Here is a 27,779-nt window from a genome sequence, read left to right as displayed (position 1 = left end):
CGTCTCCACATCCACACGTTCCTTTCAACGGATATTGCTGCCACTGCCCCACAAAACGCCATGGCCAAAAGCCTCATCCTTCTCCTTCTCAATCTCCTCCTTAAAATTAAAGTAAATTGTTCATGTTCTGGCTCCGGTACGAGAGGAACTTCAAAATCTCTAGGTGTTCAATGCTCGCGTCCATGTTTGGCCAACTTCTGTAAACACAGAGCACGCTCGCTGCGGTTGACATCATCGTGTCCTCCAGTGTGCATGCGGGACATTTTGAGCTGTTTACCGTCCACACTGGAGATCATATACAAGTCGCATTTAATTGGAAATGTGAACGACCTCGCAAAAACATCGGATTTCATAAAAAAATCCGAATTGAGCATTAAGCCCTGCAGTCTGAACGTAGAAGACTGAACACAAATGCCCCCAAAAAGAAAATCACCAGTGTCATACATGCGTCCAAGGGCTATACGCCACTCAAAATAGGTTGGAATTTCTAATTTTGCAGCATCAATGGAGCGTCTCCAGGTTTTTTAGCAGGGACAAGACAGGAAATAAGCAAGCGGTGTCAAATAAATTCCCGATGTCCTTTCAAAATATGTTCTCTAAAACCACTACAGTCGTGTAAACACCGTGCGTCGCATCCAGGAGCTCAGGGAATGAATCATGATGGACTACGGAAAGTTTATAGCCGTGGAAGATAAATATAAAATGCTTAACGACATCAGACAGCAACTTTACAAGAACAACTTCTGAAGGAAAAGGCGCGTGGTGCAGATGAACAAAGTGAAATGGTGAGTAGCTTAATTAATGTGAGCACTGCAGATACGGCTGGTAATGGCTGAAAAGCATCTGCCCTCTTGTTGTCAACGTTTGGATAAATCATTTTTAAAATCACAATACAATCAACAATGAATACATGAGCAATGTAAGAAGTTTAGTGTTTAAATGTGAGAATACACAGAGGCTGGAGCTCTACTGCCTCTGGTGTAAATTGCACCATTTAAAAGTACACGTGTATGCAGCCCTGCCTATGTTACGTGCTTCTGATGCTCCTGGTGTAAATTCTGGGTAACAATAAAGGATTACTCAAACATATGTGAATAAAAGAAAACACAACTCTGGGTATGTTTTTGATGAGGTAACAGCATTGTACCATTGCTTAAAGAAAGCAAGCACATTCCTCTCTCCTTTCAGTTATCATTAAAGTTACCATGATGTTTTTTCCCCCAAAATTTTCAAGTCCTACTTCAGTCTAATGTGTTCTGTCTTGTCCATTCTGTCTCGTAGGTTTCATTTATTGTGTAGCATTTGACCCAGAGTGACCCAGGATGAGTTTAGCAGCTCTGAGTTTTCATTTTCTTGTATTACTCAAAAGGCCACATGTCCCACTTGGCCTCGCTGTCACAGACTATAGTGACGGATAGCAGAAACACTAACTGTCAGCGCTGGGTACTAAAGCCTTTCTTACTTGGTATTTAAAAGAAATTGTACTTCATTTATGTATTTTAGAATGACACTACTTCTACTTCTACTCTGGTGTAGACTTGGTTTATGAGGGATTACAGAGATAAGGTCAGATGGTAATATAAAAGAAAGTACAATATTTTAATGTTGAAAATGTCACTATATTGTCTAAAGAGTGTTTTATTATAGTATTGAGTCTATTAGTTTTGAAATCAAGTTTGAAATTTTATTATAGTGACACCATTTACCAGAGGTGGGACCAAGTTGTTGTTTTGCAAGTCTCAAGTAAGTCTCAAGTCTTTGACCTCAAGTCCGAGTCAAGTCCCAAGTCAAATACAGGCAAGTCCAAGTCTCGAGTCACTGGCCCATAAGTCCAAGTCAAGTCGAAGTCATCTGCTTTGAGCTTCAAGTCATGTCAAGTCTTTAAACCAAAATACGAAATATAGCTTAGATTTTAGCAATTTATATGAATTTTCAGCTACATTTTACGTAAAGTCATAGTATGTTTATATATGTTTATTTATATAAGAGTTGTAGAAATGCTATTTTTTTCTTCTTAAATGTCTTGACAAGAGGGTGAATTATTTTGGTCAGAATAGAAAGAATTAAGATTTTAAAATTTCCCACAAAAAGTGCGACTTATATATGTTTTTTCTTCTTCATTATGCATTTTTTTGCAGGTGTGGCTTATACTCCGGAGCAACTTATAGTCCAAAAAATACAGTAATATTATTTTGCAGTAATGGCCCTCAAACTTAATATTTTGCTTATCAAACAGAAACCATTTTAGATTTACTTTTTTTTATTTTTTATCTCAACTTAAAATTACTGATAGATCTTTTAGATAGCATTTTCTTGTTATGTCCCCTCTACAAACATACATACTCTTATATCTCCATTATGTATGCTGCAAGTCATTCCTCCAGCTCCTTCATGCGCTCCCATTACACGCGCAATGACTCAGATGCCCTCCCTTCCACGTGACGCTCGCACACATTCACTATTCGGCTGATATAGTTATGCATGAGGAGAAGGACCCTGCTATCTGACATGTGGTTTGGAATATGAATGAAAAGGAGCCTCCCTTTGGCGCCGTGCCTTGAATACAAATGTATGGAGATGTTTAAAGTACAGGGTTAATTAATGACTTTACTATAAAGAGGAGAGAGGATTAAAACAGGGCAGATAAATGACATGTATCTTTATGGTTAATTTCACAGCGATAAGGAAGACAGAATACATTACAGTTTAGATTAATGGGACATGTGGAAAGGTCTCTGGGCATGCACTTTGGAGATAGGGACGTGGAAATATTGGCTTTTGGAATAGTGTTTTTGAGGACCTCTACTGGGGACGTTTGACATTGCAGGTGTATGGATGGAAATTTTAAGATCTGGCAACATCCAGCCACCTATATACAGTATCTTCTTTTGCTTTATCTGGTGCTGGTCTGAGCAGAGATGTTGTGAAGCGATAGTTTTCAAGTTAACATCTATCTTTTACCTTTAATTCAGGAGAGATTGGCCTTTCCAGGGCTGGAATTATCCAAATAGTTCTAGTGAAGGTGTATGGCAGTAGCTGGTTTCACTGTGTGGAACCCGTCTGACCTCGCATTAGGATTCTTTTGCTCGATGGTAGGAGGGTGTTTTTTGTACTTTTTTAATTTAACAAATCGCTGCTATTTGGTCGTGACGTATGTAATGCACCGCTAACGGGGCTAAGCTTTTCCCAAATCTTTCCACTTGATAAAATTCACCAAACATTCTCTTTGTTCTGGCTTTAGATTCTCGATCTCGGGAATCGTTGCCAGCACAAAATGTATGCCTCTTCGCTGATTGGCTGGTGCCCAAACTCGCACTTCTGAGGTTTTTGCAAACCGTCTAGTGTATTCCGACTCCTGATCTAGTCGCTGGAGAGAAATGAAATTGAGTGGCTACTTCATTGGAGGCATTTGGATAATTTCAACCCTGTAATTGCCAGTTCCAGGGTTGCCAATACAGTAAAGGGTAACTTGAAAACTACCACCTCATGACATCACAAGGTGGAGCAAAGGGTTTTGAGCTTTGGATATGCAGACAGACTAATAATAAAGGATCAAATGCGTGAATGAAACAAAATAACTCGGAGTTTGTTTTTCATGAATAACTTTTCTGGTAGTGGGTCCATCAGATGCATTTCTCCATTGAGATGCTTTGTCTTGAATGTTTCACAGTATGACATTAAACCTTTCTATCTTCATGGAGACCAAATCAGACCAAGTTACAGGTCAGATCTATGGAGAGGCAACCCTGCTCACAGTCAGAATGTTGTTTTTCTAGGTATTTTTGAGCTATAAACCACCTGTAATTGAATAAATATAAGGTAGAGCTGTTTAATGTCAGGCTGTGGAACATTCTAGACAGAGCAAACCAACCAAAAAGCGACACAATGCACCTTTAAAGCTCACAACAGTCAATTCTCTGTATGTGTAGGATCTTTAAGTGCCCTATAATTAACCGGCAGTTTTGTTCATACATAAAACCTTTACATAAGCACTTGACACAGATAAACAGTGTCCCGCCCCTTCCCGCTGAGAGGACTTTAACATGCATCTCTCCATATGAAAAATGCATGGAGGATCAGAGCTCCGGAGCACCGCGCATACGTCTTTCTCTGTACTATTAATGTCAAATAAAAACACGGACGCAGTGTGAGGCATGTAGCTTTTAGAGATGTAGCTAAAAATATGTCCCCCACCAAAGCCACGCTACAGCAGCTCTGTACCCGGAGGAAATAAGACTCATTACTGTTTGAGAAGGAGCACAAGTCATTTTACAGCTCAGCAAAATGCAACTTTACAATGAGGAGCCGACTGGAATGACAATAGTTAGAATATATGGTTCTGTGCAGCAGGAGAAATGAATTATGGGAGGAGGAGTTTTTATGAAGTCGGAGAAGTCACTGAGTGTACAGTGTGTTATCTAATTGAAAAGTGTGCTTAAAAATATATCTTTGTTAAAGGTTCTGTATTGCACAAAGCTGACTCTTGTGAGCTTTAAATTGTGTTAGAATATTTGTTTGTCATCGCAAACATACCTTTTTTTCATTCACACGTCTGAGTAATCTTAAAATTTTACTCTGTCTACATTTCCTAAGCTCGTACTGGTCTGTTTCACTATAGCTGTTTTCAGGCCGGCCAAAACGGTGATGGGGAAACAAAGGGAGTTACCAGTGAAGGACTCGTGTTTGTACCACTTGATGCGTCATCGACAGAGGGTGTTGATTTGCCACCAAATAAAAACAAAGCCATACGAAAGCGGATGTCACAGTGAGGAAAATAACAATCCTGGATCACATCATCGACACCAGCGAGCGTTTGTTCTCAGACAAATCATTTTTTATTTGCGCAAAACTCTGCTACAACATCTGCTGTGGAGAAGGCGGCAACGACACCAAATCCAAAGATGTAACCTACCGGACGAAGGCAGATATAGCAAATATTTGGTCTCCTTCGCTGACCACTGCACAATGTTCTTGTCACTTGATTTCTCCACCATATTCCACAGACACATGTTTTATTTGTTTGTTTATTTTACCACTTGTGAACCAGATGAACCTGCTGACGTCTACTGTGTTGTCATGGTTGGCTTGGAAAAAACAAGTTTTTGTGGTTTCCATTGGGAACCAACTTTTCAGTTTTCAAATGCTCTGATTTTCGGTGTGAACGTCAGTCTGTTCGAAATTAGGTGCCAGAACTGGCCCTGGGACGGTTCTCTCTGAGCCTAAAAACACTACTTGTGATATCATTTAGTGGTAGTTTTCAAGTTAACAGCTACCTTTTACCTTTTCTTTAGCAGAGATGTCTGTGCTGAAATTATATAAATGATTTTAATCAAGGTGCATGGAGTTTAAAATACACAGTGGAGCACTTCCTGTATTACCACATGACATCAGAAGGTGGAACAGAGTGTTATCTGTCTGAGAGAAGAACTCAGTTTAAATATGCAATGTTTCTGTGCTCTCTACAGACTTTGTTCTCCAGTTTTATTTTCTTAATCAGTGATGCATGTAGGATTTGGCAGCATTGCATAGTCATTTTGATACAAATGAAAAAAGAGAAAAAAAAAAATCCACAACTCACTAGCTCGATGTGCAGCTACGTATCCATCAGAGGTGCTGAAACTGTGTCCCAGTGACGTTCACGGTGCTCACATTGGGCACCTGCCTGTTTCTTTTATTAAAACTGAGATGCAAATGTTATTTCAAATCCAAAGTCCAAAATTATAACATGATCCAAAGGTGTCAAAGATTCTAACTGTAAAGCAGACACAAGCACAATATGTCCTCTTTAACATTTTGTCTTGTTTTGTCCCATAGGGAATATTTCCTGCCAGTTACATCCACCTGAAGAAAGCCATCGTCACAAACAGAGGGTAAGTCCACTTTCTTTTTGTAAATGTTGTTTTGTAGCTTTGGTTATAGAACGTGTCAGTTCCAAAATGCACTAAACTAATCCTCATGTCGCAATCAAATTATAACTGCATTAATTCACTCTCCACACACAAAGGTCGAACACTGTTTCTGTAGTCGCCATGGCATACATTGAATGAAGAGAGGACTATTTTTGCCTAATTGGGCGCAGCAAACCCAATTAATCACACACCATAATAAAAAGTGAAGTGTCTTGCCCAATAACATAACAACTGGAACTTTCCTGGAACTGAACCACCAACCTCTGGCTTTTGGGGCAAACACTCAAACACTTAACTACTAGGCGACTGGGTATCATTAAGAAGTTGCCGATACGATACATATCATGATACAGTGAGCTTTCAATTCGATACGATATATTTCAAATTGATTCAATACGGTTCAATAAAAATAGGTTAAGGCTAAATCATGGCTGTGATACTAAAAGTTTTTTTTAAACCACTTCTTGTGCAAAGTTAATATGAAACAAACATTTTAATCATCAGAACTTAGATTTGGATGGTAATAATAAATTCTAAATAAGTAACAAAAAATATTGTGAGAAACAGGTGTCAAATAAGACATAATTATATAAATATTTATGTACAAGTCAAAATAAAACAGCAAAATTATTTAGTAAAATATCACCAAAAATACTCTTGGCGATATATCGATACAGCAGCCCATCAATACTGTATCATCACATTAAACGATACGATATGTTGATATTTCAGTATTTTTGCACGCCCCTATAGACCAATATTGCGCCTTGTTAAGATCATAGGTCAAGAATCAGACCTGGGTCCCTAGATGCTTTATGGACTTGCCCACTGGCCAATATTATACAGAATTGAAACATATGACTACTGATACTTTGCAGTGACATCATGCTGGGGGTGTCCTACATGTATTTCTAATGGTGGAAAGTTTAGGAGTTACCAGGAGGTTTTTTTTTCCAGCTAAGACAACTGGACAAAATTAAGCCCCTTTTGTCAGCAGAACATTTAGAAACTGTCATACATGCATTTGTGACCTCCAGATTGGATTATTGTAATGCACTTTATGTTGGTGTCAGCCAAAATGCACTTTGCTGTTTGCAACGGGTCCAAAACTCGGCGGCTCGACTTTTAACCGGACCTCGGAAACACAAGAGCATCTCACCTATTTTAGCTTCTCTCCAGTAACTCCCAGTGTGTTTTAGAGCTGATTTTAAAATTCTTTTACTTTAAGTGTTTGCAAGCCCTAGGCCCTCCTACCTCTCAGACTTGATCCACCCTTACGCCCCCTCTCACACTCTCAGGTCAGCAGACCAGCTCCAGCTCGCGATCCCAAAGACTAAACGTAGCTTTGTGGGGACTGTGCATTTTCTGTTCCTGCCCCCACGACTCTGGAATCGGCCGAGTCTGCACCTGTTTTAAAATCACTCCTAAAACTGTACATTTTTTCCACTGACTTTTAACAAGTGAGATGTACATTTCTTGTTGAGTATCTTATTGGTTTTTATGTTTTTTTGTAGTTGTATTGTGTTTGTACTGTGTTGTACAACGATTGTCCTTATCTATTCGATATTTGAGTACAGCACTTTGGCCAGCGGTAAAACTTTTAAAGTGCTTTATAAATAACGTTGGTATGGTACCATGGTGACACAATGCACGCAGTAGCAAATACAGTCACAAAAGTTTTAAGATCGTCTGAAAACTCAAGGGAAAGAAAATACAAAAAGGATTTAAACAACACATTTTCAGGAGAAAGTTTGATTTTCAACAAAAAGGCGAGAGTGACAAACTGAAAAACTGTGATGTTATTTTTATTGGGATTTGTTTAGCAGCACAAACCAACTCACACGTTGTCACTTCAATTACATCTGCTTTTTCTGGTCAGAGTGTGCTAAGGTCTAACTCACATAACACAACTTCAGACAGAGTTGTGCTTTCAGTTAGCTTCATACCATCAGTTTTAATCAAGATTTGTCATGAATGTTTACAATAATCATACTGTTTTGATCCATGCATGTATTTGCTTGGACCACCAGCAGCGAGAGATCCAGACACACATCCCCACATCTTTAGCCAAGATCAAGTTCAGAGTGTTCGTAGCGTCGTCAATTTGCCAAATTCAATACCAAAAGTTCAGTGCAAATGTTTTATTGCTAGCTTTTTCTTTGAGTAAATGCCATTTCAAAGGGTAGCTCCATGACATTTGCTGTAACGATCATTTTCTTTCTAAATAATGCACTAAAGTTATCCGTTCTTGATTCCTTTCGAAGTTCAAGATTGCACATTTAAATACATTTACATAATGATTGGAAATGCTTTGTGTCCCTTCTCCCCTCCTCAGATTAATCAGCGTTACACTGGCTCATTTGCATGTGACTTTTATAATTACAGGCAGCAAAAGTACATTAATTGGAAATGTTAAATAGTTGACTTTTTTTTAAGTGGACCACAGGGGCTCACTGTCTCATTGGAGAGTTTGAGACTGTGCGAAAATATTGACCAGGAAAGATACAGTAAGTGCTTAAAGGTGCAGTATGTAACTTTTTCTGGTAGAGGTTCTGCTGCTGCTTGTTTCCATGGCGATGTGTTCTTGCTTTGCCTCGAGTTTTCCACAGTTTATTTCCACAGCAGTAGTTTATTTTGAACAGTTTGCAGCAATGAGATTTGAAGCACTTTTCATAAACTTCAGAGGCCAGATCGGAGTATTGCTGTTACGGTATTACAAACATTAGCATGCTAACAGTGCACTTCCTGATTCTCTGAGGATTAAAAGTTTTATAGCTATTTAATTTTTACTCTTACACTAGTTTGATTTTGTTACAGGGGTTTTTATTGCCACAAAAATACCTAGAATAATCAGTGTTCTTACTGTGAGCAGGATCACCTCTCCACAGATCTGACTTGATACTCGGCCTGGTGTTTGCCACCTGTTCATCTCCATGGTGATAACAATCATAATCATAATATTGACAATAATAAATCTTTATTCATAAAGCACTTTTAAAAACAACGTTTACAAAGTGCTGTACAAGCCACAAAGGACTAATGATAAAAACAAATCAAGTAATTATAATAAATAAATAAAAAGAAATAGAATTAAAATAAATAAGGAATAAAATCAAGCTAAAACCAGTTAACGGTAGGCCAACCATAAAATAAAACTGAGTTTTAAGAAGTGATTTAAAAGATGATACTGATGGCGCGAGCCTTATCTCCTCGGGCAGGTCATTCCGAAGCCGAGGCGCCCGGACTGAAAAAGCTCCATCACCCTCAGTCCGGAGCCTGGACCTGCCTGAGGATCTAAAGCTGCGGGAGGCTCGTACGGGGTGATAGATTAATGTACTGTGAAACACTACAGGCAAAGTGATCATATCTCCATGGAGATGAGAAAGTGCCAGATCTTCCAGCATATGAAATTCCATAGTGCACTTTAATTGTTTGGACCTTACAGTGTTTCGTAAGATTTTCAAATGAGTCTTAGTGGTTGAACACACTACCACCATCAACATAATCTTATACTGAATTGATAATGTATTTAATGTTTAATACAATATGCTCTGCCTGACCAGTGCACGTCTAACTAATATAGGAATACCATGTTTTGCTATTACACTACTACGTATTGTATAATAGACACTCGGGGTGTAACAGTACATGTGTTTGTACCGGACGGGTTTGGTACAGGACATTCGGTTCGGTGCAGGGCTGTGCACGAGTGGATTCGTGCAATTTGTGTGTGTTTACATTCCGCCACTATATGTGTAGTTATGTGGAAGGCTCAGCTCTTAAATATTCATGAGGGAAGTTGTCTAAATAAATTGGGGTGGCAGTGTTTCCCACAGCGCTTTATAGTTAGGACGACCGCCTTGACAACAACAGCTCCCTGCCTTTACTACGTCCCTCCCAACCACCTGAATCCTCGCAAAACTACAAAACTACCACGCCCCGGTCCTCATTTTCACATTTCGCCGGCACAAAATCTCTGCTCCCCCCCATACCCACGACCCACGTCCCTAGCGAAAGTGTATTTTCAACTGCTGGGGATATTGCAAGTTGGTTTTTCTGGCCATAAATATGAACATTGAGTAAACCTTCACTCTGTTATAAAGTTTTGTTTACTGTTTACAAGGAATTATTTTTTGTTAATATTTCACACATTTGTTGCTTATTTGAAAACAGTGTATTTAATTTATTAGTATTACCAAGCAGCACTTTGCATTTATTTTATTTTCCCTTTTGTATAATGTTAAAACAGATTGTTGGTTTAATAAACACACAAGTGGTTTTGCATTTTGTTCCCTGAAAATTAACCAAACTATGACCTTGTACAAGCCGTGATTTTTGTGTAGGGTTATAGACACGATCTAAATTCATTACTGTTTGCATGGAGACGCATAGTTCCCTTTACTATGACAGGTGTTGTTATATTTAGCACAAGGTCCGTCCTGTTTTGCTCACAGTCGGGCTCCATTATCATCACGGTGACCTTTGACCCTGGATTCATCCTCGCGTACGGACTTTGATGTTTCTTATTGGAGACACCATGTTTGTGTGTGTTCCTGAGACAAACAAACAAAGAGCCACTTAGAGAAGAGAGCGAGAGAGAAAGAGGGCATCCCTGGGCTATTTTAGACCTTCCATCCTCCATATGATTCCTCTGTGTGGAGTTTGCACACACATAATCATGTTTAGTGAGGTTTGAGGAGAAGTCCTTTAGGCCTATTCACTGTAGAGTACAACATGTCCTGGTCTGTATTTGTTTTTGTTTACATGTATGCATACATAAATCCAGTGGAACTCGCTGGTACATTGCATGCTATTGAAGATCTGCAGTAACATCACGCTGGGATTTTTCTGCCTGTACATGACCTACTCAGCCGCAGCAGTGGAAAGTAAAGAAGTACAAAACACTCGAGCACAAATTTGAGGTATCTGTACTTTACGTAAGTCAATTTTACAGTGGTTACTTCTTATTTTTGCTTTACTACATTTAAGAACATGTATCTGTGCTTTCTACTCCACTACATTTTTGGACAGAAAAGTCAAAAGTACTTTTCTTTCATGGCATAAGACCTTTTGAAATGGCTTGAGACTTAATTTTAGAGCATTTCATTTGATTTAATGTCCCAATTTTGAGCAAACCAAACATACAAATACACAAAAATTGCTGGAAAATTTAAGAAATCATTTTAATCACTTAAAATCAACCAAATTCTTTATTACCAAATTACCAAATTCTTGCCTTTTTAATTGAACTGTTATGCACAATTGCTCTTTTTCTTTTTGTATAATCCTTATTGTTGTGTTTTTAGGGTGACTATGTTTACCATCTGTCCAGGACCTACAGATGAAAATAGCCTCTCTAGATAATTCTAGTACATTTACAGAAATGTTGAGTAATGTACACTGTCATTGTACAGTAAACCAAATAAATAAATAAATAAATAAATAAACCAAATTCTTTAATAAAGTTTCTACATTTCATCCTTAAATTGTTTTAGAAATCTCAATAAAATACTTTCACTTTTTACTCTTAAAGTACATTTTTAAACAGGTACTTTAATACTTTTAATGGGATAGATTTTCTCATATGACACTTTTACTTTTACTTGAGGAACTTTTTGCCTCTTTGTCTGTACTTTAACTTAAGTAGTAAAATTCAGTACTTCGTTCACCACTCTTCAGCCGTTATCTTGGAGACACAAAGCACACTTTCACAATAACTACCAAAAAACTTCTAAAATTGTCTGAAAACTCAGAAAAAAGAAAAAATACAAAATGGATTTAAACGGCACATTTTCAGGAGTCTGTGATCAATACGAGTGTTCATGGTTCTGTTTAGGTGTTTGATTTTCATCAAAAAGATGAGAGTAACAGCGTACATCATCTCACCTATTGTAGTTTCAGATAAATTCACTTTTTCTGGCCAGATTGTGTTAAAAATAAAGCTCAGATTAAAGTCTAACTTGAGTAACAGAGCTTCAAACATAGCAGTGCCTACAGTTATCTTCACTGCAAAGTATCAATAGGAAGAAAGCAAATGACCTAGATGTCTCTTTTGAACAGTTTTTTCGCATGAATGGTTGGAACTAGATCAAATTTTTCAATTTGTTTTCTTTTCTCTCTAATTTTTATGCATTTTTACTCTAATTTACACTGAATCAACACAAGAATCAGCATAGAAGCAGAGGAGGCAACACGAGTGAGAGCACATACTTGTACATACTTGACATCATAGTAATTTGTTTTTAAAGTGCGTTTGATTCTCTAATTTGGACTTAATTTGGTGAGGATATAACTATTATAATTATAAATTATCGTTTTACACTCATCAAGAAGCAATTTGTGAAGAAAAGTTGAAAAATACGTTGAAAATCACAGGAAGTAGAGAGTTCTAAAACGGATCGAGGACATCACACCAGGGAGAATTCTGTCCAAAAGTTTGGCACAGTTTACACGTAAGAACCACTTTTTCTGACTCTGGATTTCAACAAATTAAAACTGTTTTCTTATATTTGTATTTGTCAGAGGTTTTCTAGGTAACAGTTATGTAATTCCCTAGTTTGATGTCACGATTTCCAACCAGGAAGAACAATTTCAAACCTTAAAAATGTCCAAATCCAAATTGGGAAAATGACTGAATGTTTTTACAGAAATCTTAAATATAATGACGTTAATTGTGTTTTAGTAAAATGGGTAGTCCAATGTCTCAGAAGCACTTTAAATTATTCATATTATAGTGCATTTACATTTTATTTTCATAATTCCAAAGGGTAAACACACTCCCTCTCTCGATTTGAATAATTTTAAACAAATCTTAGCCATGGTAATTTCTCTCTGATTAGTTGGTAGATAAAATGGCTTCTGTAAGGTAAAGTGCTTTTAAACTCATTATGGGGAATAAATCGGATACTTTGAATGCATAAGGTAAACGAGGAATAACTTCTGTAATATTTTAAAATGAAAAAGTTCTGTTTTTGATGTTTTTATGACATTAAAAATCAGGCACACAACATAAGCGACTACACTGCAAGTACAATGTTATTTCTTCACATTTTCACCACCGAGTCTTTCTTTCAGACAGTCGATGTGAGGACAGCAGTAGACTGAATACTGCGGGCCCACAGATCTGAGGATGTCCTGAAGTCACATAGTACATCATAGTAGTTGTGTATCTTTGAAGCCCGTCCGTCTGACTGCACAAACGCACGAGCCGAGGTGCTTAATGAGCTCGGTCTGACTGCACTCGCAAACAGACTGACGCTACTCAAGACTTCATACACTATACCAGACGTTGTTGGCTTTTGGATTTTGGAAGGGTTTTTTTGTTTGTTTGTTTGTTTTTTCATGTTAAACGTACACTGTGTAACTTGTCTGTTAAAGGGTCTGTCACCTGCTTGTGTCTCTATGGAGATATGTCTAGAATGTTCCACAGTACGGCCATAAACTTAGGAATCTCCATGGATACTTGCAAGACAAATTACAAATTAGATTTGTGGAGAGGTGTGTATTTGTGAGAAATAAATAACACCTGTAGTTGGAGAAATGCAAGAAGATTAGTTTAACACCATAGAGTGTACAATTTACATCAACTCATTAACATCTCCATGGAGACAGCCCCCCAGAAAATTTCCACAGTGCACCTTTAAAGAAAAATATGAGCTGTAGAGGGAGCTAGACAAATGAAACTAACACAATTGCAGCTATAGTTTAATGCATTGTTTCCCAAAGACTGGGTTGTGACCCTCAGATGGGTTGCAAGAGATTTTTTTTGGGTCGCCTTGTCATGATCTAGCCTGATTCATCAGCCAGTTTCACTTCGTAGAAACTGTCTGACGTCGCAGCATTAGAATTCGTTCGCTTGATGATAAACGGGTACTTTTTTATTTAGCCAATCGCTGCTATTTGGTTGCGACGTATGTAATGCGCCAAATCCCGTAGGAAGAAGGGCAATAACATCTTTCTTCTTGATCAAATTCACCAAACATTCTCTTTGTTTTGGCTTTAAAGCCTCGATCTCTGGAATCTTTGCCAACACAGAATGTATGGCTTTCATCTCGACCGCTTTGTTTACTGTTGTGCTGAACCACAAAAGGGACCCAGACAGGTGCTTGAGTTTGACATCATGGCTTCACAGCTCTTCGCTGATTAGCCTGTGCACAGTCTACAACCTCTGGGGCTCGTGCAAACCGTCTAGTGTATTCTGATTCCTGACCTATTCGCTGGAGAGAAATGAAATTGAGCGGAGGCACTAGGTGGTGCAAGCCTGGCTAGTCACGATCTGCATTCAGGTTGAAATGTTAAGACATGTTTTGTATAATTTCTGATCTTTTTGTAATTATTTTGTTGACTATTTTGTTTCAATATTGCTGGTAAGTGAATGTTGAAAAGAAAAAGAAATGGGCTACATTTAATGTCCAAATAGTCGACTTATGGATCTTTTTATTGCTGCTTCAGTTACTGTTTTTCATTGTCTAAAACTTGAGTAATACTAATTGTTCAGAGAGACATGACCACTCAGTCAACAATAAAATGTCCTCATTAATGTTCAATAATGGTCAAATCCACCGTTATTTTGTGATTTACAAATAATGTCTGTTGACTTGGGTTGTAAAGGTTTGTGACTTTTAAAATATGGGTCCCCAGAAAACAAGTTTGAGAAACACTGGTTTAATGTGTAAATACAGAATGTGAGACTTTACAAAAAAATGGATACAACACTTTTAACACCAGATTTTTTATTGTCTTAAAAATTTCAAAAGCAGAACAAATTAATTAAAAACAAAACAAAAACCAAATCTTTGCAGCAGTACAGATTAATTCCTAAAATTCAAATTCACTTTTCTACATGACAAAGGACACAGCTTCTTTAGTGATAGACTGTACATTTTTGAATAATAAGGTGAAGTAAAATGAATAAAAATAATAAAATAAAACTACATGCATTTAGCAGAAGGTATAAGAGCATTTGTGTGTTTCTCTGCTCTGGAATGGCTTGAGTAATGACCTCCCATGCCCCTGGTGTCCTGTCAGGCGTGTGCTCGTATTAGTGGAGAAAACACAGGCCCTGATCTGCTGTAAAAAGGACAGAAAGAGAGAAAGAGAAAGAGAGGAGGGGAAAAATGAAGCGGGAGATACGCAGAGAGCTGCAGGCACTGAGAGAGGAGAGAGGAGGAAAGGAGGAGAGGAGGAGAGGAGGAGAGGACAGCCCCAGTCTGGTTTAGTTACTATACAAAAGAAAGAGAGGAGGAGGGAGACAGAGAGGGGAAGAGCAGGCAAGAGAAAGAGAAAGAGGGAGAAGGAGAGATAGGAGAGAAAGGAGGAGAGAGACGGAGAGGGAAAGATGAAGAGAGACTGGGAGGAAGCGAGAAACAGAGCGAGCGGGAGATGGAGGGAGAGATAAAGGGAGTGAGAAAGAGAGAAGGAACGAGATAGAGGGAGAGACAGAGAGGGGGAGAGAAACAGGGAGAGGGAGGGCGACAGAGCAACGAAGAGAGTGACAGAGGGAGACAAAGAGAGACAGAAGAGGGGGAGAGAGAGGTAGGGAGGGAGAGTGAGACAGAGGTAGAGGTAGAGAGAGACGGAGGGAAAGAGACAGAGAAAGACAGACAGATAGATGGAGAGAGACAGGGAGGAAGAGAGTGACAGGGAGAGAGAGATGGGGAGCGAAAGATAGAGGGAGGGAGAGCGAGAGTGAGGAAGAGAGACACAAGAGGGAATGAGATAGAGGGAGAGAGAGAGAGAGAGACAGAGGGAGGGAGAAAGCAATGGAGAGAGAGAGAGAGGGAGGGAGGGAAAGAGAGAGAGAGAGAGAGAGAGAGAGACAAAGGGAGGGACAGAAAGATGGAGAGAGACAGAGGAAGAGAGAGACAGAGGGAGCAAGAGATAGAGGGGGAGAGAGAGAGGGATGGAGAAAGAGACAGAAGAAGGGAGGGAGACAGAGAGGGAGAGACAGAAAGAGAGACAGAGAGAGAGAATTATTAAAAATCTCTTCTGTCTCATTTTCCCTAAAACGTCAGACTAAAATGCCTCAACTCTGACTGAATCTGTTCCTGAACCTCTGGCGCTCTGACAAATGGCTGCACTCTGTGACGCTCGGGCTCTGGAGTTTTGGCCTCGGTCTGATCCACTCTCAGTTTAAACGGGAACAAGCTCGACACAGAGGAAAGTCAGATTTCAATTTCCATCTGAATGATCTGGGGTAAATATAAGAACAGTTATAGATGGCGTTCCCGGGAATGTCCTGAGAGAGACAGCAGACGGCGCTTTTGTTGGGTCTTGACAAATGAAGTCCAGGTGAAATTCATATAAAAATCCTATTACATTTGTGAATTTTTTGGTTATATTTTTATTTGTGGGTTTAAAGTACAACCTGGTCCAGATTCTTCTCTGAACAGAAGTTTCGACTAAAAATAAGGTGGTTACAGATTTCTGTTTTACATGTCCATGAGACTGAGAGTTCCTTTTTATCAGAAGCTGCACAAACAGAAATGAATTAAGAAAAAGTCCAAGGACCCACGCGTAGTCCGTCAGAATGGGCCTACGCTAAGACAATTTTGTAATAAGGAAAAAAATAATAATCTAAAAAGAGCTCTACCCATTATTTTTCATTTAAATATGGGTGATTTGTCTTGTCCCACTCAGAGGTTATTGGAAAAGCAGTGAAAAAAGAAATGAGACCACTCTGATCAGATACAGCACCTTAAATTGTGTATTTTTTGATCAATGTTATAATCTTGTTTCCTTATCACAAACATACCTATGATGTGGTAATACAGAAAATGCTCCACTGTGTTTTTACAGTTCATACACTTTCACTCGAATCATTTGGATGATTTCAGACCCAGAATTGAAAATCTCTACAAAACAAAGGCTAAAATGTAGCTGTTAACTTGAAAACTAAGGTGGAACAGAGCATTTTAAGCATTGCAGATGTAGACAGACTAATAATAAAGGATTACTCAAATGTGTTTATGAAACAAATCATAACTCCAGGAAATAACAACATTCTAACATGACTTAAAGAGACAGTTTGGAATTTTGGACATAGGACCTCATGTCCTAGTGAGCCAGAGTGTTGGAGACGTGTGGAGACACTTTTTTAAATAGTCCATCCAGTCCTTGTTTTTGCAGAGGTCACTGGTGCTAGGCTAGTGCATGTCAATGGCCATAGTTAGCCTGCCAGTAAAAACAGTTTTACCCACTCCACAAAGCACCCAAAGCAAATCTATTATTACATCAGACTGTCGATGTAAATGTCTGTGTTGATAGAATAATTTTAGAAGTAAAACCAATCTTGCATTTGAAGGATTTACGTCTGAGCAGCAAAAGCGAGTTGTACTTCCTGATAGAAAGCTTGGCAGCGGCGGACTGATATCACCTAGCACCTATTTTAACGGCAAAGTAAAATTCTGCTGCTGCTGAGAAAATAGTCCCTGCAACGATTCATGCGATCCAAGGTTAGGTGTTTTTTTTTTTGTTTTGTATTTGTATTCATTTTCAGACAAAAATGTTTACATGAACATTAACATAGGTCAACATATAACCAAAAAAACAATTCACACACACACACACACACACACACATACGCACATTCACATATTCAGTAACAATGCTTGCACAATACAATTTATCAGTCGCAGGTAAATCAAAGATCCATATTCAGTGAAGATATAAATTTTAAAAAGGGAAAATGGGTAGAAGAGAAAAAAAAAAGTATTATAAAAATTATTATCATCACTAATAACAACAGTAACAATATACATATGCATCGTTCCTATTTTTAGATATGATATTCAAATAAGGTTCCCATAACCTTGCAAAGTTTTTTTTTGTTTTCCCTTTGCTATAAATGTCAATCTTTCAAGGCCGATACATTCTGAAAGTTCCTTAATCTACTGTTTTGTTGAAGGGGCTTGAATATTTTTCCAGTTCAAGGCGATGGCTCTTCTGGCACGTAATAGTCCAAAGTCCAGTATTTTTGCTTGTTTTTTGTAATAAACCTAATGGATGCAAGATTGGTTTTATTTCTAAAATCATTCTATCGACACAGATATTCACATCGACAGTCTGGTGTAATAATAGATTTGCTTCGGGTGTTTTGTGGAGTGGTTAAGACTGTTTTTAGTGGCAGGCTAACTATGGCCATTGACATGCACTAGCCTAGCACCAGTAACCTCAAGGACTGGACTGAATTTTAAAACGTCTCCAACACTCTGGCTAACTAGGAAATGAGGTCCAAAATTCCGGACTGTCCCTTTTAAAGCGTAAATTTGGTGTAATATAGGGTCTTTAAATGGAAGGAAACCACAGTAAAATTAAGATAAACAAGTCAACTATGTGATCAAAATGTAGATAAATCACTAAAACATCTAAAAAAGGAGAAAATTCTGAAAAGAAAAAAAAAATCTAGTTAATCTGCCGTGCTTTTCCCACACACTTGGAGAAACAGCACTGAGTTAAGCAGACTGCACCAAGTAGAGCAGAGAGCGAGAGCCACAAGTGTAACTAATGTGGGCCAAATTAGCAGAGCTCCAGGCCAGGGCTCTGCTGGGAGTCCTCCACCACCACCACCACCAGCACCACCCCGGCCGCTTGACTCATCCACCAGGGAGAGACTGAGAGAGGGGAGGTGTCGTCTGGGAGGAGAATGTTAAGGAAGATGTATGATGTTTGTGTAACAGGCAGTGACTCACTGTTTATCAGGTTAAAATGAAGGATCTAGGGAAAACTGAAGGGAGTTTTGGAATCGGATGAGGGTTTTTTTCAAGCAGAACTGAAGTTACTTTGGATTTTTTGAAAGAAATATCCAGGCAGAAAATCCACAAAACTGTTTTCTTTTTGTCAGGTATTAGGTCCACAAACTGACCGTGATTAAATGGGGGCGATAGAAGCTCAATTGATAAAGTGTCCACTGATCTGAAGGTCAGCACTTTGAAACCCTCTTAACGTGAACATCATTGGTTAAGTGGTCAGATCCACAAACCCACAGGTTGGCAGTGTGATTCCAGGTCCTACAGATAAATGCTGCCTTTGTGTCCTTGGGCAAAACACTTCACCCCCAGTGTCTGCTTAAACTGTTGTATGAATGTGTGTGTGAATGTGTGAAAGATTCCTTGATGTAAAGCGCTTTGAGTGATGGCGGGATGTTGAAAAGCACTACCGTATTTTTCAGACTATAAGTTGCACTTTTTTTCATGGTTTTGGGTGGTCCTGAGACTACTCCGGTGCGACTTATATATTAAAATTTTCACACTGAGAGCCACGAGAGGGCGCTCTAGGCTTGTGTGTCAGTATCTGCTACTCCTATTACTCCTGTACTACTGTCACTTGGCTCTACTGTGCATGTCTCCTGCATGTGTCCTGCTGCAAGTTGCAAAATATGTATCCAACAGCAGCAGAAAGAAAGTTTGGAATGAGCGAGAAACTTGAGAAAGAGGTAATGGAGAACACACCTTCATGGTAACTAGGAGGGCGCGCCATGCAACTTTCCTGGAAGTCAATGGATGGATCGACAAAGCCTGGACTTCAGTGACACCGAAACCATCCTGTCGGGATTCAGAAATGCTGGAATAATTCTAACTGGAACAGATGCTGAGTCTGACAACAGCTACACAGAAGAGGAAGCGGCGCTCTGTTTACCTCCGGAGGTCGTAGAGTTGCTCAGAAATGACACCGTGGATCAAGAATTCAATGGATGTAGTGATTTGGAGTGAGATGGAGAGTTTGGTAAACTTGTTCTGTTGTTTATGCTATAATTATCTAAAGAAATGTTCATATGTGACGTTAACAGCCTGTTGTTCTCTGTTCTATTGTTATTACTGTAACTTCTATTTCAAGATGAAATGTCAGTTCCTGGTCTCTGATTTTATAAAATAAATTTCCCCCCCGAAAGTGTGACTTATGTTTTTTTCTTCTTCATTACACATTTTTTGGCTAGTGTGACTTATACTCTGGAGCGACTTATAGTCCGAAAAATAAGGTATATAAAAATGTGACCATTTACCATTACTGAAAAAATAGTTTGGGTTTGGGTTTTTGGTTTAAATTGTGTCATCTGATCTGAAATTGTGTGTTTATGCTTTCATATATAGTTTGTGCTATTATATTATTAGATTTATATTGCTGTTTTACTATGTACTGTTTTCACCACTTTCTTGTCTTCATGCTTGCGATGTTCCACAGTGTGCCATTAAACTAGTCTTTATTCCATAACAGTTGTGTGTATTTCAAAAAAACAAAAAGAAATAAAAACACAAAAGATTCTCACCTCTCCACGGATCTGTCCTTAGCCTGGTGGCGCCACATGGGCATAATTAAGTTTTAAGCTGTACTGTGAAGCATTTCTAACAATGCAATAATAACTCCATGTAGTTAAATAGATGGTGGACTACAGTGCAGCTTTAATCTTAAATATTTATTTTCAACATGTAGTTTTGAAAGCCATGTTTACACAATTTACAAAACGATGTAAAACTACACTCCTCCTACAACTGGTTGTATGACTCTGGAGACAATAAAGGATGATTCACTGGGTCACTGAAGTAGTAGAAATAGATTTTGTTTGCGGGTTTGTCTGACTGATTTAAAGCTTTCATAATTATGCCACTTCTACAAAAATAAACACATTACATCACAAAAATTTCGTAGTAGCTTTGTCTGTCTGTTACTGTACTCCACTCCAAATGCAGTGTTATTTCTGAACTGTGAAAAGCTTACCTCAAATATGTAAAAATGTATGGAGTATAATCTTGTTTCTCTCTTCTCCAGCCCCCATGAGACGGTGGTCCCCCTGCAGGACCCCATAGTGACTGAGGTGACGTCCACGCTGCAGGAATGGGCCGTTCTATGGAAGCAGCTCTACGTGGTAAGCCTCTTTACATAAACCTCTTTCTGTTACAGTAGATAGTGGGCTGGATGTCACGCTACATACATGAACCCCATTGAGCTGTGAGATGCGTGGAGAGTTGTATTAAGTGTGTTTAGTGCCTCTGGTAAGTGTCTGTAGGGCTGATTGACAGAGCTGTGGCTGCCAGTGGCTTCTGCGCTCGTACAGTTTCATTAGCATATTAATATAAGCTATGCATGTCTCTAGTGCAGGCTTCTGAAATAGTCGGAAAATTATTTAAACACTGGATTCCATTTTTTAGAATTCAGCTTTCCCACTTATGTTTCACATGCCCAGAAGCTTAATAGTTTCCTTGTGTCAGATGGTCGACAAAATAGAATATAGGAGGTAACTTTCTGCAGTGTCACGTCATCTCTCCAACCCAATCCACTTTATTTCTATAGCACATTTCACAAACAAACAGTTTCCAAAGTGCTGCACAAATACATAATAATAACAACAATAATAAAATGATAAAATAAAGGCTCAGATTTAATCATACTAGTCTTAAAATTAAAAAAACGTAAAATAAAATAAGAGCAAAATCACAGAATAGCAATAAATAAAGCCAATAAAATACATAAAAATACATTGGTATGATTATGTGGAAACAGGGAGTTAAAACTATACTTGGGAACATTCTCTATGGAGATGTACATTTTATACCGTACTGTGCAAGTTTAAAGCCAAAGGAAAAAACATTTCCAACATTTTGTGCTTGCATTTTGATGTAAGCCCGACTGCTTAGGCAGAGGTGGGATCAAGTCGTCGTTTTGCAAGTCTCATGTAAATCTCAAGTCTTTGACCTCAAGTCTGAGTTAAGTCCTAAGTCAAAGAAAGGAAAGTCCAAGTGCAGTCTCGAGTCACTGGCCCATAAGTCCAAGTCAAATCCAAGTCATGGAATATTTATATATGAGTATTTATATAAGAGATGTAGAAATGATCTTTTTTTTTCCTTTTTAAATGTCTTAATAAGATCTTAGTGTGAATCATTACGGTCACAATAGAATGAAAGAGATTTTAAATGTCCAGTTATTTTATCGTGTAGTCTGCACTGAAATAGAAGGATCATTCTCTGTAGTTCCCTCTGTTTTACTCTATTGCACTGTATATTACTGTAGTACATTTGAGGATACTGTCTCACAGTACTTCAGTTACATCCAGTAGGTAACATCATAAGTAACAAACAGAGAAGTGGGAGGGACATGTTCCAGTTTGTTCCTTTTAAAATTCAGCACCGCATTTATCAACTGTAAAGAGAAAAGTATTTTCTAGAAACATACACCGGTGTTTTTTAGGAGAAGCATCAAGTCACAGTGCTCAAGTACGAGTCACGTCCCAAGTCATTGACCTTCATGTCCAAGTTGAGTCTCAAGTCGTAGTCCATTTTATCAAGTCAAGTCTCCAGTCCTAAAAATAGTGACTCAAGTCTGACTTGAGTCCAAGTCACAACTTGCAAGTTCCCAACTCTGCACTTAGGACACATGTTTTTCTACATTTTTCAGAGCACTAACCACAACCAAAATGAAAATAAATAAATAAAAATAAATAAATAAATAAAAATGACTAAAAAAGGACCTAATATGAAGGTCTAGTGGAAATGCCCTAAATTCAGGTAGAGTAGGACCAAGTAGGGCAGGTGGAAATAGTGTAGCTCCAGTACTGTCTGAAAGAGATTAAACTGCCAATCTTGTGGATAATGAGCCAGTCTCTCTTTTTTACTTTACAGTGCTAAAATATATATTAAAAACATTTAATTAAAAATGCTAATTAAACAGCAAAATGTACATGGTTCACCTCAGGTCAGGGTCCTGTCCTCTCAACTGTTCTCATGTCTATTTATATTTATATACCATACCCAAGTGCACCATCACACACTTCCATATGTGCTTCTATTAGATGTTATTCACTGACACGAGCTTGAACCATGTCCTGCTCCTCTGAGACATGACAACAACACTGAGTCCATGTGGTGAAAAACATGTCCTGCAGTTGCACCGCAGCTCTGTCATTCACTGTCATTGTATTGTGTGAACATTGCTGGGTCTTCAGGGAGCTGTGTCTCTGCATAAGCCCCAGGAGGTGGCTCTGTTCTGGGGTGAAAGGAAGAGGAAAGGAGGAGGAGATGGAGACTTGTTTGTGTGGTTGTTTTAAGGGCGTAAAATAGCTCTTAGCTGGTAAACATGTGTGCAGTAAATGATTTTGAATGTGCACAATTAATCACTGATTCAACATTAGCCTAGAGTGCCAGTTGTTTTCATAATTATTGTTGTGCGTTTTTTTTTTGTTTTTGTAGATATTTCTTTATCTGAAGTTGTGTTTTGTGTCATTACATTTGTAAAGATACATGTCACTTTTGAAGTTCTCAGGTGAATTGTTTTAGCCTTAGTTAAGTATGACGTATTTAGTCGAATTGACTTTAATGAATGGTGATACACATATTATTTAGTCGTTTCAGGTTGCATTTTTGACCCAAAGGTTTACAGATGGGGCCAGCAGTGCTACTATTCATTAGTTTTAGGTCAATATAATAATGCACTAAACTATATACCAAGTAAAAAGCAAATATATTTCTGTAGTATGGGCTCTGATAGTTTTAAAATCTGAAATCTGCTAATGCTATGTCCAAAAAGACTTGTCAAATCTATCAAAAATCAGACACTAATCAGTACTAAAACTAGTATTGAAACTCATTTGTGAAGCTTTAGAATGATCTTGAGCTGTATCAGAACAAGTATAAGAGCACACAGGCTACGTTCAGACTGCAAGGTTTAATGCTCAATTTGGATTTTTTTGTGAAATTGGATTTTTCTGCAAGGTTCGTTCACACTTCCATTTCAATGCGACTTGTACGTGATCTCCAGTGTGAACTTTAAATTCCCCAAAAGTGTCCCACATGCGCATTGGAGGACACAACGACGTCAGATGCAGCAAGCGTGCTCAGTGTTTACGGAAGTAGCCGAAACACTGGGCTTGTCTCTGAAAATATGGTCCAGTTCTTCGTAAAGTGGACAGGTTACACATCCATGGCTGCTTTGTTTGAGTCTTTATCCTGCTTGTATCTGGCTCACTCTCTCTTTGGCATTGGAGCCAGGACCACCTGTAGCCACGCTCTGCCATTTCTTTGGCAATCATTTCAAAAACTGCCCAGTTCCAATAAGACCCCTCCAATTTAGCCTGAATACAGTGACCCCCCCAAATAGTAATAAACTTGATAACCTCATTTTATCTCCATTGACTAGACTCCAAGCTTGACTTGTGGGTCACATGAATGCGATCTGGCCGTTCAGACTGAAGCCGCATATCAAAAGATCGGATATGTATCGATTTTAGAAGCACATATCCAAGTGGCCTGGGTTGTATTAGAAAAAATCGGGTCTGTGTTGTTCAGACTGTCATTAAAAGATCAGATACAGATCACATAGGGGCCAAAAAATTGGATTTGGGTTACTTCAGGCTACAGTCTGAATGTAGCCATAGACTCATACATGCCCATTGACCACTATGGAACCTCCCTGGACCACTGAGGGATGTTTTTATTATCATCGTAGTATCAGAATCAGGATTGAGTATCGAGTCTATTTCTTAGTGTTGAAATCAAGTTTGGAGTCAGATTTTATTTACATGACCTTCAGAGTGACCGTCATTTTCATTACAGTAAACTATTAACGATGCGTGGAGATAAAATCAGCCCAGTCTGGACATGGGTAGCTGTTATGTTTCCTGTCATCATGTTTATATCTTCATTCCTCCATCCTTCTTTCCTGGTCACATCCCCGCCTCGATAACAGCCGTGGGTCATGGTATAGAGGCGTGTGATGTGTAATATAAATGTGTGAACATGAGGAGGGAGGCAGGGGCAGAAGGAACAGCCCCAGTGCACTGACAGAAAGATGGGAAATAGTTTAATAATTAACACTCAAATTCAACCTGGTGGAGAGGGACAGTGGGTTAAAGGGCCCATTTTACGCTGTTTTATAAATGTGTTAAAATATGTTATAATGTTTCCTCATCAAAAATAGACCTGGAGTTGTGTTTTGTTTCATTCACACATGTTTAACCACAAACCCTGCATATTTAGGCTGAGTTCTTCTCTGTTATACTTTGTGATGTCATGTGGTAATACAGGAAGTGCTCCATTGTGTTTTTAAACTGCACCGTTATGAGTCTGGTGATACGATCATGCTATGATGACATGATACAATATGTCCCAATACATCCCAATACTAAAACAAAGGACAATATATTGTGATTTCTCAATAATTACTTCTAATAATATAGTCATGTACACCAGACATGTCAGATTTGGTATGATTATATATGACCCGCGAGCTCATGTTAAATATGTATTAGAGCTGACCCGCTGGCTGCCGTGCCAGTACGCCGCATGCACTGCTAATACCACTACTACTAATACTACTACTTTGATGAACTTGTTTCTAAGAAGAGATGCCATGTGTTTGTATCTGCTTTGGACCCATGTGCATCAGAGTAAATCACAGTCTAGCAAACTGAGCTTGGATTAATGTTTTTTTGACTTTGCCTTTTTTTGACTGTTCATAGTTGAAAGATTGGATTTTCATTGAAGCAAGTTGTTATTTTTGACTGGTTGTTGGCTTGTGAAAAAAAGAAAATAAATAAATAAAGGAGTTCAAAAGCTACTGTACTATATTATGCTTGTTCTGGTTTCAAAGGTTAAGCAAAACTACTATTAAATTTGAATAATTTGAATAAGAAAAGGTTTAACATTACATATCTCTAAAGAAGAGAAAACATGCAGATATTGTTGACATTTTTCAATAAATATTTAGTTTGGCCCACGACTTAGTCCCAGTTTTTCATTTTGGCCCTCCACCTTCACAAGCACAACATTTGATTACATGAATATTTTTATTTTTAAATCATGAGAACAGTAAACGTAACTCTGGAATTTTTTAATTTTTGTTTTAAAAAATCGATTTGGACACATTGTGCAATGTAGTATCATGATATATCACTGAATACATTTTTTCTTACACCCCTAGCACTTTCTCTAGAATAATTTGGATAATTTCAGCTCTTGAATTGCCACTCTTTACTGAACAAAAAGTAAAATGTAGCTGTTAACTTCAAAACAACATGACATCACAAGGTGGAACGGAGCATTCTGAGCTTTGGAAATGTACACAGACTAATAATAAAGGATTACTCAAACATGTGAATGGAACAAAACACAACTGCAAGTCTGTTTTTTGAGGAGGACAACATTATAACATGACTAAAAGCTCACAAAGAGTCAATTTTGCATAATATAGGATTTTTAAGCTTTAGAAGTTACTCAAGTAAATGTACCAGTAAAAAGGAGTACTACTGACCTCTGTTCATGTCATGTTATGTGTTGATTATGTAAAAACCTGCCCTCATTTCCCTGGTAACAGAAATACATTTTAACACCAAACAAACCATTTCACAGCATCTGCTCCTGACATAAGGAGACAGTCACAAGTGAACCACAACAACTTGGCAATAGCTGCTTTTTTGATAAGACAGTGCTCAATATTGTTCACCACATCTAAGTATTTCACTGTTTAGAGCTACTAGTAGTACAATCGATGCAAAGAAAATGAATGAGAAATGATACTGCTGCTCAAATAATCATTATCGAATTGAAATCGCAATTTGAATGGATACAGTTACGAAAAGCAAAGGCTGCCATTTTTTTAAACAATTTTTACCACAGTGTCCACACAAACAACCAAATATCCTGTCTAATTCTGCCAAAACCCCATAGTTTAGATCTCTACAAACATTACCTTGTATTAGTTTGTCAGTTCATATTTTAGTCTTTTTGTCAGTTCTTCTGGAAGAGTTTAAAAAGTGAATTTAGAAGAGAATCTTATTATTAAAACAGACATCGCTGAGCTAAACGTAATCGCAAGACTTGTCAGGAAAAATTATAATTAGATATTTTTCACAACTAGTTCAGCCCTACTTACAAACTACCGTCTTTTCTGCATGGGGGTGTTTTTGCTTTGCCAGTAATGTTCCACAGTATGGCATTAACATTATTTATCTTGCACCTATTCATTACAGGTGGTTTAATTGCTCAAAGATACCTTAAAAATTCTGTTGTAATGTTGTTTCCTTATTTTACACATTTACAGCTCTTCTTTGTCATTAATAAGTGCTCCACAAACCCTTCATCATTTTGGAATTGCCCATCTTTACTCAGCTAAAGGTTAAAGGTTGAAAACTACAGCTTCATGACATCACAAGGTGCAATAAAGCATGTGCGAATGAAACAAAACACAACTCCAGGTAGGTTTTTGATGAGGTAACAATATTATAACATGGCTTAAAGCTCACAAGAGTCAATTTTGCATAATATAGGACTTGGTTTGCACTTCTTAAACTGTCAAATATTTTATGCGAACTATTTTATGAGAACTGTCATAGAATACTAGTTCAGGGTGACCAGATATTCAAAATTCTAAACTGGGACACACTTGGGATGGTTGGTATAAATAAAATTGTGAAAAGAACATGTAAGATTGTGCATTCTTGTGTCACACTGCAAAAAACTAAATCTAGTCAAGTTAAGATGACTTGACTTAAGAAAGTTTTATCATGATTTGAATAAATTTCACTTGAATTTAAGTAAAATTATCAGACAGTTGAATAAGACTTTATACATATATACATCTTGCAACATAAAAACAGAAAAACAACAACTTTCTGCACTTAAAACAAGAAATTAAATCAAATGTTGTTTGAATTAAGAAAAACACACTTATTCCATTGGTAGATCATTTTACTTGTCAAGTTGAATTGACTCAAAAAAAGTAAAATGTTCTTGATTTAAGTCATTTTAACGTACCTACAGTAGATATTGTTTTTTCCAGTGCAGTCATAATCTGAGGAATTTCTGTAACTGCATTTTTTTTTTTTTTTTTTTTGCTTTATGGTCATTTACAAACACAGATTGCTGCATTTTGGCAATACAAACGACA

General features: G+C 38.0%; 1 protein-coding gene across 1 annotated transcript in view; it reads left to right on the top strand.

The window, feature by feature from the left end:
• LOC110155845 (dedicator of cytokinesis protein 3-like) overlaps positions 1–27,779 on the top strand; it is a 166,330-nt gene that overhangs the window by 25,809 nt on the left and 112,742 nt on the right. The window contains 2 exon segments of the mRNA XM_055160298.1: positions 5,815–5,870; positions 20,673–20,769. Of these exon segments, the coding sequence (XP_055016273.1) occupies positions 5,815–5,870; positions 20,673–20,769 (153 nt within the window).

Source organism: Boleophthalmus pectinirostris, unplaced genomic scaffold (assembly GCF_026225935.1).
Source record: "Boleophthalmus pectinirostris isolate CB_2022bp ecotype Guang Dong unplaced genomic scaffold, ASM2622593v1 HiC_scaffold_3, whole genome shotgun sequence".
Taxonomy (NCBI): domain Eukaryota; kingdom Metazoa; phylum Chordata; class Actinopteri; order Gobiiformes; family Gobiidae; genus Boleophthalmus; species Boleophthalmus pectinirostris.
The sequence above is the reverse complement of the archived record's forward strand: the minus strand, read 5'-3'. Positions and strand labels throughout refer to the sequence as shown.